This window comes from Halyomorpha halys, unplaced genomic scaffold (assembly GCF_000696795.3).
Source record: "Halyomorpha halys isolate HHAL.00 unplaced genomic scaffold, Hhal_1.1 Scaffold543.1, whole genome shotgun sequence".
Classification (NCBI taxonomy): domain Eukaryota; kingdom Metazoa; phylum Arthropoda; class Insecta; order Hemiptera; family Pentatomidae; genus Halyomorpha; species Halyomorpha halys.
In genome coordinates this window covers 457,301-473,475 of record NW_027114701.1, presented here as the reverse complement: position 1 = coordinate 473,475, position 16,175 = coordinate 457,301, and the positions used below count along the sequence as shown (strand labels likewise).

The window sequence follows — 16,175 nt, the reverse complement described above, 5'->3', positions numbered from 1 at the left end:
TTATTATATATTCTTAATATTGCTTCCTAATAAATCCTCCATGCAGGTGAATAGGCATAGGTATCTGTTTGTAAAGTATTGATCAATACAAAATGTATGAGTTCAGACCAACAGAAGCCCAAAAAATCGAACTAGGACAAACAGTATAGGTTCCAAGATTGGAAGACTATTCAGGAAGCAGTGGTGGTCTCCCTGATGTCAGTGGCTGCCGCCTAGAAAAAGTACGTCAAGGTCGAGTGGCAGGATGAGAAAGGTATAGTATTGGGCAAGGCATTATCAATTGATGATGTCATCCCGAGATTGCCTACATTTCCGCAGACAAATAAGGAGACGGAAACAGAACGGGACAAACAAGATCCTCCCCACAGACAATTGATAAAGTTTGTGCAATCTGTGGGCCAACTTTTAAGGGTGGTAGAGGTCTTGGAACCCATATAGCAAAGAAGCATCTCAAGGAAGCCAACAAAAAAAGAGGCTTACTTAAGATTATAAGAGATAATGAAGTCTGAAAGGGGGAGATAAACCATATCTAATTAGAAATAAGTAAATGGTCGGTTAACTTTCAGGATGTTGGGAAAGAAAAAAATTTTAACTCAGTGGATTTCGACAAAGCAGTAGGCGATTTCTTGCATTTTCTAAAAAATATTAACGCCGAACTGCCGGGTCCACAGCACCCTGCTATTAAATTTTATAAAATGAGAAAAAAGAATAAAACCGAAAAGCCCGAAAAGGGTGCGGGGAGGGTATCGAATCCGTAGAGAGCTAATAAGGTAGACAGGAGCCGTCGGCTGGAGCAGTACCCGTATGAGACGACACCATCAAATATCTGGGATGTACATTGTTGGGAGAGCTAGTATTTAAAGAAGAGGGAGTGACGAAGTTAAATAATAATCTTGATGTATTAGTGAGCTCATGCTTGCTCAAGCCGGAACAAAAGATCAACGTTGTCAACCAATACTTGTTCCCGGACTTTACTTACTCTCTTCAGACTGCGCCCCTTGCAAAGATACGTCCTGCGCTATTGGAGGGTTTGATACTGTAGCGAGATAAGCAAGAAGTTCAGCTTCAGTCCACCAGAACGGAGTACCTCGAGCCTCACCACCAAAGCTCTCAAATTTATATATTATTTTCTTTTATAAAAACATATTAATTTATATACATACTACTGTGAGATGTCGGTAAAATAATAAATAAACGATGCCAAAATGACCCACGAAACTACCTCAAGCAGATAAGATAAGACCGCTTCTCGGTCACAACCGTATGCACTAGACCTATAAATAAGGGTCATAAAGAACCCCCTAAGTGATCACTGATCCACAGCCTCTACTAGAGATAGTTACGGTTTATGGCAGATCCTAATTTCTAAAGAGCTAAATAGGGAAAACAAATTAAAATATTTGTATTTTGTGTGGAGACGAGTATTGATTGTAAAAGGAAAAGGAAATTGTTGTTATATCATGTAAATATATGTATTGTATATAGTATGATATAAGTATAGTATATGTCCGATCATGAATTTATTGGTATAATGTGTATTGCAGTAACCCAATGTATTTCGGCAGCATGTCTAAATAAAGCATTTCTCTCTTCTAACATTTCTTCGTAGTTCGTTTATTTTACTTACTCAGTCAATAAAGAATCTTGTTGATAACCTAATTACCTTTCTGAATTCAAACTGGTTAGGTTACAACGGTTTGGTCGTATTCATTTGCTTTCGGAAACATTCAGCATTCCATCGGCGGTTGGCAGCTAACCTCTTTTCCACTGCTATAACATATAGGGCTTTAGACTCCAAAAAAGTGATTCGAGCTCTATTTTGTATTGGATATTATTCTTCATGATACCAGAAAGGCAAATGAAAAATTGGGAAATTTTTGAAGATGGTTGGAACTCGCTCTTTTTTCATTTTAAATTGTCATCTATTTAAATGATTCAAGAATCAACTATAACTCAAAAGTGACACCCTTACGAATTTCTTAATTTTCAGTCAACGTTCTTACGCAGTGATGAAATAAGAGTAGTTGAAATTTCTTGACTGAAACTTTATTAGTTTATCTTATAATAATAAAGATTTCTAAGCTTTAATATTATAAACTTCGTACAATTTTGAATTAAATGAAACTTTTTTGGAGAATCAACCATATTTCATTTAACGTATAGTCTCATTGCCGAAAGTGAACATAGAGTTTAAACTTAATTTAACTAGATTTCGCGATTAGATGGCGCTTGATTTTGGTTTTAGCTGAGAGCTAAGCAGACATTTTTTTAAAAATAAATTTTTGTTAAATTCTTTGAACCTAAAATTGCCGCTTATTTCAGAATCAATCTTTTTAACTATTTTTCATTGCATAAATGATTTGAGTATGTATGTTTATTTAAAGTATTTATATAACAGACGTAAATAGATTTTTTTTTTGTACCTTTGTTATTCTTAAGACTATATATGACACCCTCAATGGGATATTAACATAACTCAAAAATCTAACTTTAGAGAAAATGGATTTCATATATATTATTTTTAAATTCAAACTAATTTTTGCCTGGAACTTCATAGTAACTACTAATAGTTTAACATCAATCTTCATTTAAGTTCGTATTTCATTAAATAACAACTTACTTGAATAAATATGTTTTAGTCACCCATTACATTGATGGTGTGGTATATGGTTTATTCATGAGGTTAACTGTTGTAATTTGAAGCCATATGTTTCTAGATAAAGACATCTTAATTAAATTATTATCAATATCACGAACTGAAAGGTATAAAAATTGATCGTCACAGATTATACATTGAACATAACTAGCTCTATTACTACTACTAGTAAAGCTTATTAGTACACCGAGCAACGATGTTCTCTGGAGTCTTACTTCTATGTCCAATTGGTCATTGTAACACTTTTATAACCTTTCTCTTGCTAAATATGTTATGTTAGTGTAACGAATTAGTTGACTGTAATTTTAATTGGGAATGGCTATGACTTTAAAAAAAAAAAATGACTTACCACCAGCACCTAAATTACCAACTCCTGCTCAAATTTTGGATGACTTGAAAGCAGCTGATGTGGATGATCCAGTATTCTTTGGTAAAACTGTATCTTTTGCTGAACCATTCTTATACACAGATAAATATGTTTGATGTACATTATTTTAATATAAAATATTTTATTTAAGAACCTTCAGTTTCTTCGAATGGTAGATCTGATGATAGCTTTCAAATAGCTAAAGAATTTATGATCACAACAACCAAATTGAGAGAATCGGATTCAGTATTGGAAAAGCAAAAAACATTACTACAACAAAATTATGAAGATCTTCGTATTATGTCAGAAGAGATCAGGAAACAAGCTACAGAAGCTTTATCAAACATTTATTGACACACAAAATATTAAAGGCACTTATCATATTATAATATTTTAAATAACCATTTATAACACATCTAACATTTCTTAATTATTTATTTATTCCTAAGCATACATTTTACAAATTAAAACATGTAGGACGGATTAAGTATTTTTTTTTTGTTTCAGTTAAACTTAAGAGCATAGCTCAGTAAATGAAGGTAAATGGCGGAAATGCTGTATCAAAAGCTCCACCGCAGCATACATCTGAAAATCATATTTAAAAAAAAGAAATAGATGTTAATTTAAAAGATGTGAATGCATTGTCAGCTAAGATTTTATTTTATATTGTATTTAGTGAATAAAAAATACTATGACTGGCAACTTTTGAATCATTTTTTACAACAAAAATATTAATTTGAGTTACACTTAATTAGAACAATAGAAAAAATAAGCATGACTTGATTAATGAGCTGGAAAAAATTAGCGAAATTCACAAATTGCAGATTGCCATTCCTTAAGAAGTCTAAATTAATTTATTGCATTACTGTTATAGTAAAAATAAACAAACTTGATTTAATCAAAAAAGTTTCTTTTCTAAACTATATTGTTTTTAAATTCCTTTTAATTAATTAAAAATAAATAAATATTTAGCAACCCTATTAGTGTCATTATCATTTTTCTTAAATCAATTTGGCTCTCATTATGGCAAGGGATAGTTATTTTCAAATCACCAGTCGTTATTATAAGTATATGTTACAAAATAAAGATAACCCTCTTATATACCTGATAAACAGTCATGAGTGTGAAAAAATTCCTTCTTAGCCCAATATTTTTTTTACTTATTAAGCTGTTTTTTGTTTTATCAGCAAAAAAGTTAATTCCAGGGAATGCAGGTAAAAATAATTGATTAATAGAAAACATTAATTAAAAAAAACCATTGTATATCCTTAACTGAAGTCAAGCTGATTAATTATAATAATATGCTTGAAGTATGGTCAAAAAATAACATTAAGAAAATGTTTTACTCTTTAATGTGTGCTTATGATTCAGACTGCTTTATATGATTCCTTCAGGACTATTATAATTAGATAAGTGTTGTATAACTGATACAATAAAAAGTAAAGTACAAAAGAACTCTTTCTGTTTCAGTATTTCTAATATCTTTATTTCTCATTAATAAAAACTATTTGGTTGATCAATGTTACAGGTGGAGGCAAGTCCTTTTTCATCTAATTTTAAATTTCTTTTTTATGAAATTCTAATGAATGCAGACAAAATAGTAGACTTAGATGAATCTATTCCATAAACTTTATTACGCATTGAAAACCAGCAGGTGCCTTAATTTCAAATGACTAACCATAAATTTCATTTGAGAAGATGGCTGGAGTTGTGGTCAGTGAAGAACACTAATGAGTGCAAACCTTTCGGCCAGAATTTCAGGCCTTCATTAATTCTTAAACTTTATTATTTAGATTATCATAATATTGGAAAGAAAAGAGTGATACAGCAACTAACAGCCAAGAAAAAAAAAATATGTGGGTAATAAGTAAAAGGAAAATTACTTTTGTGCTTTATTTTTTATACCACTATTATCTTCATTTATAGCCCTGAAGAAGGCCTAAATGGCACACACTGAACAGGAAAATATTTATACACTGCATACCCAACCACCATTTCGGTTAAATTCACATCAACAGTTTGCATAATTTAATAATTATATAATAAAGATATTTTTAAATAGTTAGTTATAGTATTTGGACAATGCAGTAGCATTGGCATGCAATATATCTTTGTAACAAGGATGAGTATTGTGCTATTTTGATGAAGCAGTGCAATCAGATGACTATATGACAGATATAAAATGGTACACTATTTTTTACTGCTAATTATGAAGCATAGCATAACAAATTGTAAGCACTTTTTTAAGCTTTTCTAGTTATGCAGTAGCTAATTTTTTTTTTTTTTTTTATGACTCCTAAACTCATTTTGTTTAATCTTAACTGTATTAAGAAATATAGGTAATACCTAATCAAAATATAACGCTTCTAGTACTTAAATTAATTTATATTATAATCATCCCTAGCTATCTACCATATTAATTAAATTTTTTTCAGCCTGCATGATTTAAAACTGTAATTAACTTATTTAATTAATCAAAGGGTTTGAAAATTTGTTTTGAACTTAAAATATGTGAACCAGTATTCCTACAGGTCATGATAAGCACCCTGGATAGCTAAATTGATAAATTAGATTTAAAACTCACAAAACAGGCAATGCCCCTGGATAACAGCTCATAAAAAATGATAAAGAGAGGACTTAATTGAAGAAACCAGGCATTGCGTATCATTAGGTTAAAAACAAGGATGTTGGTATTCAGCTTATAATGCCTTTCTTTGGGAGGTATCGGTGCAACCAAGAAAACAACAGCTAATGAAACTGAAAACCAAATTGGTCTTCAAAATAAACAATGGCACTCTAGCTTGGAGCTAGATACAGCAAAACAAATTAAACCAATACTTTAACTAGGAAAAGGATTAAGAGTACACGCTTTGTTGCTTAAACTTCAGTGAAATCTAATAGCTCTCTCAAAAGTATATTAAAATTTATTAGGATGAGAACTTCCAAAAATGTTTTGGCCACTGATTGTATTTTATAACTTTTGTACTCCTTTACAATGATTTAAAAGATCCATACATACTGCTTTAAATAGGTCTAAATATTATAAAATGAAGATACTAAGGCCTTCACTAAAAACATAATTAGTAAACTAGTAGAATAGGCATGTGAGGCTGGATCAGCCAGCTCAGTTAAATTTATTGCAAGGTTTATAAATGATTAATTGCTTCCCATTCCACTCCACAGTTAAAATATAAATTGTTGGTAAATGTAATTGGGCATAAAAAATGAAAATTCCATCTGAAACCATAACTGATTACTAGTTAATCACAAGGAGAAGTAATAGTAGTAAGTTTCTCTTGCTATTGTATTTCCCAGGCATTGCTCCTTATAATTTTTCATTTCAAACAGATAGCTCTTTTTAAGCAACATAATTTTTTTAAAAATATATAAGCAATAGATTACTCGAAGAGAACTTGATTTTTTCTTTCATCCATTTTATAGATGTGTTTTGGAGGATGATCATATTTTGATTACCGTCCCAAACAATGACGAATACAGAATGTAGGAAGATAGTCCGGGGTGTGGTCAATAAAGGTATCGAAATAGTAGAGGAAAATTATTCATTGTTGTTTGTCCCACATTGGAGGGTTGTCAGATTGAAACAAAGATGACAACTCAATTGTCATGACAGCTCTGCAAAGTGGGATGAAACGTTAGTAAAAATATGATAGTTAGTAAAATAAAACGTTAGTAAAATAATAGTTGACTGTAAAAATTGATATGTAAGAAGATGGTCAGAGTTGCGGTCAAAAGTGAAACAAAAATAGTTTACAACTATTTATTTTCTGATGTTTCCCCCCACTTTGCAGGGCTAAAAAGATACAAAATGATACAATGATTAGAATAAAAAGATAAAGATATCTTATCTTTGTATTTTTATTCTTATCATTGTATCATTTTGTATCTTTTTAGCCCTGCAAAGTGGGGCGAAATGTCGGAAAATAAATAGTTGTAAACTATATTTGTTTCACTTTTGACCGCAACGCTGACCATCTTCTTATATATGTTAGTAAAAATAGTTTTCTTCTACTATTTTGATACCTGGACTATCTTCCTATAATATACTTTTTAAGGTCCAACTATCTTCTTCCTAGATTAAATGTATTATAAAAGTTAAAGAACTAAGTGCATTTAATCCAGAGAAAAAACTACTTTAAACTCAACTATGATGAGAAACTCAGAATTATTGCAGATTAGCTGATTAATAACTTATGTTGCCACTAAAACATAGAAAATAATTAGTTACAATTTAATTACAAATCTCAAAAGTTCTAACTAATTTGTACAAATATTTATATCTAGATTAACAAAATCAATTTAATGTAAAAGTATATTACAGGAAGATCTTCATAAATAATGCTAGTTCTGATCTAAATACATATTTTCTAAGTAATAAAATAATTATAAGTGAAAGGTACATTTAAGTAAGAATTATAGGTGAAGAAATGTTTGTATAGAAATACTACTATAGCTATAAAAATGGTGCTTGTCTTATCTTGTGGCCCTACCTAGGTTTCTACATTGGTTTCAGCTCTTTGCTGGTTCAATTGAAGTTGAAAGATGTCACTAAGATAACAGAGTTTAGTTTTAATTAGTCACTATATAGTTCATGTCTAGTGCCATTTTTTGAACTAATTTTTGATCAAATATTCTTGAAATATGTATGTTATTGTGTAAATTCATAATAATCATAAGACAGTAATGCTTCCTACAAGAAAACTGACAATTGCCTGCTCAATGAGTTTTTTGTACAATAACCTATCAAATTTGCAATCTGTGAAATGTATTGCACAGTGACACTAGCAACCAAGAGAAAATATAATGTGGGCGGTTTTATAACTGTAATAAAGGCAACTAGATTGGACAAGTACCAAAGTGATAATCTGAGATTATGATAGAAAGAAATCCAGAATGACAATGTTTAATTTACAGATACAAAAAATAATAAAAAAAAAAAAAAAAGGATTGATATTCATAGTGAATACTATCTATCAAGAAGAACTAGAAATTTCCATAGTCCACTGCTACAATAGCATTAAAAACAAATCAACTTACCTTTAGAAATGCTGTGTAACTCAACTGTTTAATAATTATACAAAACAAAAATAAATTTCTTGGAATGTCAGAAAGAGGTTGTTGTTATTTTCTATAAAAATGTTTTATTTCAAGTTATGTACAATGAAGGAGTACTTACTCCTTGAATATGAAATATTGCTTAACAGATGTTAATTTTCAGTTCTATTAAAGCCCAAAAAAAAAATTAAAAGATGTTATTCACATCAGAAAGTAAAATAAACAAATAATATGTTGTAATTGGTGTAAAAAAAAAAAAATTGAAATACACATTTGAAAGTATACCTTCACAATTCAAAGATAGCCGGACAAGTATTATTTGACATGCATCTTCCTTTAAATGGAATTATAAATGTGCACCGACAGTGTTACAGTTTGAAAATGGAAACAATTGTGCCAAAGTAGATCCAAAACTATTTGAGTAAGCACTATTATAAAGATATTAATTTAGGTTCAATGATATTTCATGCAAGAACTATTTATTGGAGAGAATATTATTGTTAAACCATCTAGATTACAACAGAGTGAGTTAAAATTAGCAATATAACACTAAAATTTGTTTTCCTTACTTGATCAAGCTTCAATCAATGCAACTATGGGCTTTCTCCTGACTTTAGCTGCATGCAATAAGTTAGAACACAAAATTAATACAAAAGCTATTAAAAACGATATGAAAATAAGATTAAAAAGGAAATATTGAAAACTATGCCTTTTTAAAATAAATACTTTTCATTTATTTGTACATAATACATGTTTTCTTTTTATTAACACAGTTAATAACAGTAATTGTGCTATCCCATAACACCTAAAAAAAACTACATCAATATATAAATATTATGAACAACAAAAATACACACTTACATAATTGTATATGTGCATAACAATGTTTTACACAATTCTAATGGAAATATAAATATAATATTTATGGAATGTTAGGACGGAATATCATAATATACTTTTACAGACTTAGTTGGACGGACAGAATATATACTAATTTTTTTGAATATTGGCACATACATAATATATCTTACATTTAAAAATTTTCAATTGTTAAAAATACTTGATATTCAATTTAAAAACTAAATTGGAGTTGAGCCATGCATGAAACAAGCAAGACCATTACCTAAAATGAATATTAACCCAACACCTTCATAAAGAGGGAGGGAGAGAAGTTCTAGGATCAAAGCAACTTCCAAATTGCACAGTTATAACATAATATCATAAATATTTAAAAAATAAAAAAGAAGGCAAAATTAAAGCTCTTAAATTAATTCTGCATTCACTTGCCGAACTTGCATTTCATTTCATGAATATAAACATCTACTTATACAAGAAGTTCAATATTAATTAAAAAGAATATATTACATACACATAAAAAATGTTAATTTTTCCGGCTATAAAAAAATAACAATGTTTAAAATACGAATCTTTCAAAAGTTAGTACAAAATAAATAATTTAATGGGTAATAAGAATGATATTGACCTATTATAAAGTTTAAGTACATTTAAATTTAATTGTTTGAAATACTAAAATATTTTTCAATGAATGATAACATTTATTCTTATATAAACATCTATCTGAATAAGCTAAATTAAAAAAAAATATCAATAATTTAATAACGAAAACAATTTATAATTAGCGAACTGATATCTGGTTGATCTAATATTAAGCAAGAATATTTCAAAATTCTTAAGCACTTCAGCATCTCACAATCTAATATAGATATATAAAGTATAAGCAAGAAAATAAATATAAAAAACTTTTATATTTAAAATAAATTTTAAAATAACTGTTTCAGAACTGACTTTTTTTAAATCACAGCTTATATTTTGATTGAAGTTAGCATTATTTTAATGTCAATATTTCAGAAAATATAACATTTATATTTTTATTAACAATTTAGCAAAAACCTAGGCACATCTTTGACCAACTCGGTTAAAACAATTATTAAATATAATTATTACCAGTCTTGATGTTTGCATTGATTCATACTTCAAGATAGTAGAATAAGAAAAATTAAAAATCTAAAAGTCGGTGAGTTATTTTTATCAAGATCATTTATCTGAATTTCATAGAAAATTAGGAGATTCAATATTAACAAGTATTTTTCAGTCTTGAAATAACATTAAGTACAAAAAATATTTAATCTATAGGAAGAAAATAAAAGCGAGCAGTCTATTTAAAAGAAAAATCGGGTAGGGAGAAATACTGAATGAGATTCAACTTGCCTCTGGGTTTATATCTGAGGTGATTCTCAATGAATTGACATGGGCATGCGAAGAGGGCTGAGTGGCGGGGGGGCCCAAAGAGACATGGAGTTCCTCCCCTCTCGCCCAAATCTAACTTCCTCCTAACTAGAAGCTTGGCCCAGCGGGAAGAGTAGCGTAGCAGCAGGAGCATCGCTCTTTCCTCCTACACCACCATAGCCACAGCATTAGCAAAGCAGTAGTAACTAGCAAGTAGGGCTAAAGCCATTCAGGGCATTAAATAATAAGATATTACATGTGCATTTCAAAACAATATTTTTTTAGTTTCACCATTCTCAGTGAAAATTAATCTTTATAAAGCAATATGATCTTTTAAATTTAAATTATAACTACTATATGCAATTAATCATTTAAAAAAAAAAGCATGTGAAATAAGACAATAGGGGAAAAGGACAATGCTTTGATATGAACCTTTGTGAAACATTAAATTAAAATAATACTAGTGTATTGTTAATAGTATACTGCATGCAAATAATTAACAAATAATACTGGAGATGAATCAGTTCTAAACAAATATAACAAACATTTGGAATGATTTACGCAAGCATAAACTTACTAATATGCATGCAAAAATAATCATATATGGAATGTATTAAACTCATAAGTAACTCCAATTCAGTCACAGAAACAAGAGGAAACAATGAAATATAACTTTCCCTTAAATTGGGCTACTAAAATTTCCATTTAAAAATAACTTAGTTTCAAGAAATAAAACTACAATTTCATAAGAAATTTTGTAAAACTATAAGCTATAATTAAGAAGTACTTTGAATCACGGTTTTAATTTTTAATGAAAATCTTGATAATAAACTGATTGGTAAATAAAAAAAATCATAAAATTAATTTAAGGCTCAACAAGCTTCCCTTAAACATATAATAAATATAAAAAAGAGTGATAAACTTAATAAGTGGAAAAATTAATTTAGACAGAAAGCTAATTGAAACAGAAGAGTCAGTTCATTGGACTACACTGTTCTCATTTACAAATTGTATATGCATAATAGAACAAAGTTGATAAGCTAAGACTTAGCATGCAACAGGGAATGAGGGTTGGCTAAAAGGTTACTAATCATTATAACTTTACAATCACTCAAATTTATCATTCAGGATAAATCATGGAAAAATGTTCTCAAAGTAACAGGTACAAAAGTGATTTTTTTTTCTGATTAAGATCTAATTTTGATATGAAAATCATGATAACTAGTTTTGATTAGATTTATTTTATTTTTTAAAAGTGGATTATACACAATGGAGAAACAGTCTTTCTATTGAAACAAAGAAAAACAAGTTTTTTTAAAGAGTCATAATTATAATTAAATTAAAATATAAATATTCATAAATTAAATAGAATAAAAATTTAAAATTATACTGTTAATCAACAAACAGGACAAAAAAACATGGGACTTCAAAGGTGCTATAGGCCAATGAAGTTGAGAACTACGGTTATTTCAACCGAAAGTTGAAATGAACAAAGCTTACATTTATATAAATGTAAAGTTTTAAACCAAAAATCTTAAAAGGTACTAGTCTTTTACTCCCCTAAAAAAATATACCTTTATAAATATGTCTTGAATAAACAAAGAAAGAACAGGCAGAAATTGTGAACGAACTGAGCTATAATAATATATATGATCTATCAAAAGGAAGCATACTTTTTGGCATCATTGTTACACATTGCTAATATTTTTGTACCTTAAGCTTGGTTAGGACAGTTAAATCCGTCTTATCAGTTCCAAATTGATATAAATTCTTAAATCGATATATTTTATTTTAAACCACCACATACAGGGAGATAAAGACTAATACCTCATAAACACAATTAAAAAAATATATTACAATGCCCATTAGGAAAAAAACTACTTCTTTTCCTAATCAAATCAATTATTAAGGGTAACTTTAATCAAATAATGAGCCATGCGGATATAGTAGTTTGATTTCATGAAACTATCCAATTCCCCTTTCCCTAAGCCAACTGGACCAAGAAGGGCAAAATTCTCGAGGGTCTTTTGTTGGCTTTGAAGCAAGATATAGTTCTATATGCTGACAAGGACATAATGCAGTATTCAAGTGGAGGGGACAAGAAGGATTAGCAATTTCTTCATCCAAAGTCCAGTCGAGCCTTCTTCGCAGATAGTCCTTACACCAACGCTGCAAATAACGAAGGAAAAGCTGCTCGCTCCTGGCCTTTGATTAACCACAAAAATAAATATAAACATACAAAAAAAATTAAAACAAATTTCCATAATATCAACTTAAACAATATAATTTTTTCCTTGTAAATATTGTATTAAATTAAAAAAAAATATAAAATCACTTACAAACGAAGCACCCAAACATGTAATATGGCAAATGCAAGAAAATGTGAGTTTCTTCTATTTTTTTCAAATTAATAGTTTGATTTAGACCTCCATTTTAAATATTTTAACAAAGATGTCTTAGAATTCATTGAATTTAAATAATTAAACACTTTATATGCATTACAGCCTTAGAATAAGAAACATTGAGCTTTATAATTTTTGCAAATTGGTATAAAATAAAAAAATATATAAAAATAAGCAACAAGAGGACAATAAATGACCATCACATGTTTTATTGTGTATGATGTATGACCCGAAGAAAGTTCAACTAGTTGATAAATACTTGTCATTTGTGGTTGAGAATGGAGGGGAGTATGTTGTACACTTACTTAATAAATGTGAATAAGGATAATCAGGCCACTGATGTACCTGAGGGCATTACTTAAGTTGGATTCCTATTATCTAATATGTTTGAAAAGAAGCCTTACATTTTTGGGACTTACAAGTCAGAGGAACTCTCAAAAGATAATAGCTTCAATATCGATAATAGCTACAGTTGATGCCTAACTTGCTAATATAATAATAACAAAATTTAAGTGATAATTTCAAAGGACTCTATTATTTATTGTTAAGATTTAAAACTATTTAGTTTTACTAACATGTTTTGACTGTTAATAGCACCGTTAATAAATGACATTCATCAGTAAATTCATGAAACTAATTTCTAGATAATAGAAAATTAAATTAAAAATGTATTATTAAATCAATCATCAAGAATATAAACAAAAACACTAGAATTACACAGTGTACTTTAAAATATAACCATTCCATTTTTCATAAATAAATTCTTATAGAAATATAAGACACAATCATATTTTGTGGTGCACTAAATAAAAGTAAATTTCATTATCTAAAATCTCACAATCTATCAAGGAGAGACATAATTATTTACAAACATACTGAAATGGAAATTAAAGACATTCGTTAAAAAATAAATCAGAAAAAAAAGAAAATGAAATAAATATTTACAATAACAATGAATTGTTACTAGTAATTACAGGTATAGAAACTTACTTGTTTCCTGGCAACACGAGTAGTGTTTGCACCTTGAATAACATAATCATGGTCCTCTATATCCATTCTAGCTGCAAACTGTTCACGTTTTCTCTTTTCTTCTCTAGTTTCTTCCCTATTTAAGATCCTTCCAGCAGCTTCTTCACGCTCAATTACATCTTGTAATTTTTTCTAAATCATAAAAATAAAATTAGTTTATATGTGCGTGTGTGTGTGTGTGTGTAGACATAATTTAATTTGTTGCTTTAACTTACCACACATTCAGTAGCATCAAAATAAATAAAGCAAAGGTTGACTTTATGACATGATATTTTTCCTCTATCATCCAAACCAAGAATAATCTTGTGCCGAACTAAATGTTTATTTACATTGGCCATACATCTTTCTAGATTATGATTCAACTGTAACAATTAATTAAATGATTTCAGTAACCACATAACATTCGAATTCACTCTAGAAATCAATAAAATAATCACCTTAATTTTTATCCACATGCAAAGAAAAATTGCAGCAGCATTAAAAACAAGCCAAAACACACCAAGGCCGAATAATATAAGTCCTGTTAATCCAGAAAACAGAAGGCCTAGTAAAATAGCAAAAGCAGTAAATATCCATATGACCAATACACGCTTGTAGCAGATGTTATATATACTAAATCGTACATCATTTGTTAAAAGTTCCATAATATGTACATAATCTTCAACTGTAAGCTGAAAATAAAACAATGATAAGATTCATTAAACTAGAATGTATAGAGAAAAATAACGGTAATAATGTACAAAACAAGCTCCTATGGTGGGAAGTTCAAATTTCCTACTTAAAATATCAATATTATTGCTTTAATTGGATCACAGCTGTCAACTCCCACCGACTCAAAAAGAGTAAACAAGCCCCATAATGTATCCTCCTCAGTGGAGGATGGGCCTATACTAAATTGTAGCAGTCTGTATAAGTGAGTTCTTGTGGTTGGAGCTTGTTTTTTAAACTAGTACTAAATAACTTTATTTAAATTACAGTTAGGCCTTGTGCCATCAATTCTTCTGGTACTAATTCAGGGCGAAACTTGGCAGGAGTGATCCAGGGAAACCGAGTATTGACAGGCAAGAGAGTCACAATTATGTCTCCGTTTGCTAAAAAGACAAATATTGTTTCATTAAAAACCTTATTCAAGTTGAAATATAAAAAAAAGTTACTATGTATGAAATATTAAAATTCACCAAATCCCTGACGAATAGTCCCAACATTACTGGACACATTGTTCCCAGTATCATGTAAGTCGACATCTACGACTGCATGCTCTGGTGATGTCAGCGATCTATTCAGACTTCGGTCTAGGTTTATTTGAACTGATTCTGCTGGTATCACTGCACCACTATAATGGTCTTCTTTATTCGCCCCTGAAGCAATGTCATCTTATCATTTAAAGAATATATAAACAAATACACACAATTTAAACTAAAAAATCAAGTTTTCACCATTTTGTTTTATATGAGTTTCTTCTTTTTCAGGACTTTTGGCTTTGCCTTCTTCTTCTTCAAATTTAACCCATTTTTTAGTTGGTGTCTCTATTTTATCATGTACTGGAGGGCTCATTTTTCAAATATTCTGAAATACCATTGTAATTAATTATTAAAATGACAGTGATACAAATGTATCCTCTGAATAAATTAAAAATACAAAAGGTGTTATAAAATTAATGATTGAGGGAGTTAAAATTATTTCTTTTTCAGCTCAAGAATAAACCGTATTTTTAAGTCCAACTAAAAACAGACAGGTAATTACGTGCAGGTGGACCCTCCCACACCCGAAAGAGGGAACACTGAATACGATGAATATATATATTACCTTAATGTAGAGTTAGCACATCTAAACTTCACTTATTGCGAGAATACTGATAAAATACGAAATAAGGCACGATATTAATATTTAAAACAATGAATATAAGTGACGACCCTTCCTGACGGCAGCCATATTACTGCTCTCATGAAGTGAACTCTTTTCTTCGGATTTTCATCAAGGTGACGTCACGATGATAACGTCGGCGCGGGAGATTTGTAAAGTCGCAACAGGTGTTTTCAATGAGTGGTACATTTGAAAAAAGTAATGAGTAAATTTAACATTTATTGTGATTCTTCATTACTATTGTTAAACATTTAAATGAAAATCTCTCATTGCTAAGAAACTCAAGGAAAAAAATTAATGATAAAAGTTTGATCAAGTTGGGGTAAAATGAAAAAAAAAAAGGATTTGGAACCACTTTTTTTTTAAAATTAAATTTTGACTTATAAAAAAGAGAAACTGATGTCCTTGGACCCAAAAAAGAAGGAGAATGATGTCACCTTCAGTCTCCTCTCACTCTGATCTGTTTACACTACAATAATTATAATTTAAAAAGCTTGTGTGTGTATATATATACATATACATATACATATATATATAT

The 16,175-nt window shown here is 29.4% G+C and overlaps 2 protein-coding genes across 5 annotated transcripts; one reads left to right on the top strand and one right to left on the bottom strand.

Annotated features, from left to right (window-relative positions):
* Positions 1–2,971: 2,971 nt before the first annotated feature.
* LOC136796865 (UPF0449 protein C19orf25-like) lies at positions 2,972–3,377 on the top strand. The gene is made up of 2 exons (XM_067051858.1): positions 2,972–3,086; positions 3,175–3,377. The coding sequence occupies exons 1-2, from the start codon at positions 2,972–2,974 to the stop codon at positions 3,375–3,377; spliced, it is 318 nt and encodes a 105-aa protein (XP_066907959.1).
* LOC106684113 (transmembrane protein 268) lies at positions 3,174–15,741 on the bottom strand. 4 transcript variants are annotated; one of them, XM_014426004.3, is made up of 10 exons: positions 15,581–15,739; positions 15,211–15,340; positions 14,953–15,132; positions 14,750–14,865; positions 14,212–14,445; positions 13,990–14,136; positions 13,736–13,906; positions 10,326–10,509; positions 8,666–8,713; positions 3,174–3,608 (listed from the first exon to the last, which is right to left on the bottom strand). In XM_014426004.3, the coding sequence occupies exons 2-9, from the start codon at positions 15,326–15,328 to the stop codon at positions 8,670–8,672; spliced, it is 1,194 nt and encodes a 397-aa protein (XP_014281490.1). In that variant the 5' UTR covers positions 15,329–15,340; positions 15,581–15,739; the 3' UTR covers positions 3,174–3,608; positions 8,666–8,669. The 4 variants fall into 4 exon arrangements, with proteins under 4 accessions (XP_014281490.1, XP_014281488.1, XP_066907960.1 ...); XM_014426002.3 differs by lacking the exon at positions 8,666–8,713 and having other exon boundaries at positions 15,581–15,738; XM_067051859.1 differs by lacking the exons at positions 8,666–8,713; positions 10,326–10,509.
* Between the last annotated feature and the right edge of the window lie 434 nt (positions 15,742–16,175).

What these genes read in the sequence shown, in the direction of transcription:
- LOC136796865 (XM_067051858.1), top strand. Translation starts at nt 2,972, where the DNA reads ATGGCTATGACTTTAAAAAAAAAAAATGACTTACCACCAGCACCTAAA. An exon ending in GGATGATCCAGTATTCTTTG is followed by an intron (nt 3,087 to 3,174) that starts GTAAAACTGTAT and finishes ATTTTATTTAAG; the next exon opens with AACCTTCAGTTTCTTCGAAT.
- LOC106684113 (XM_014426002.3), bottom strand. Translation starts at nt 15,328, where the DNA reads ATGAGCCCTCCAGTACATGATAAAATAGAGACACCAACTAAAAAATGG. An exon ending in AACTCATATAAAACAAAATG is followed by an intron (nt 15,133 to 15,210) that starts GTGAAAACTTGA and finishes ACATTGCTTCAG; the next exon opens with GGGCGAATAAAGAAGACCAT. An exon ending in GACTATTCGTCAGGGATTTG is followed by an intron (nt 14,866 to 14,952) that starts GTGAATTTTAAT and finishes TTGTCTTTTTAG; the next exon opens with CAAACGGAGACATAATTGTG.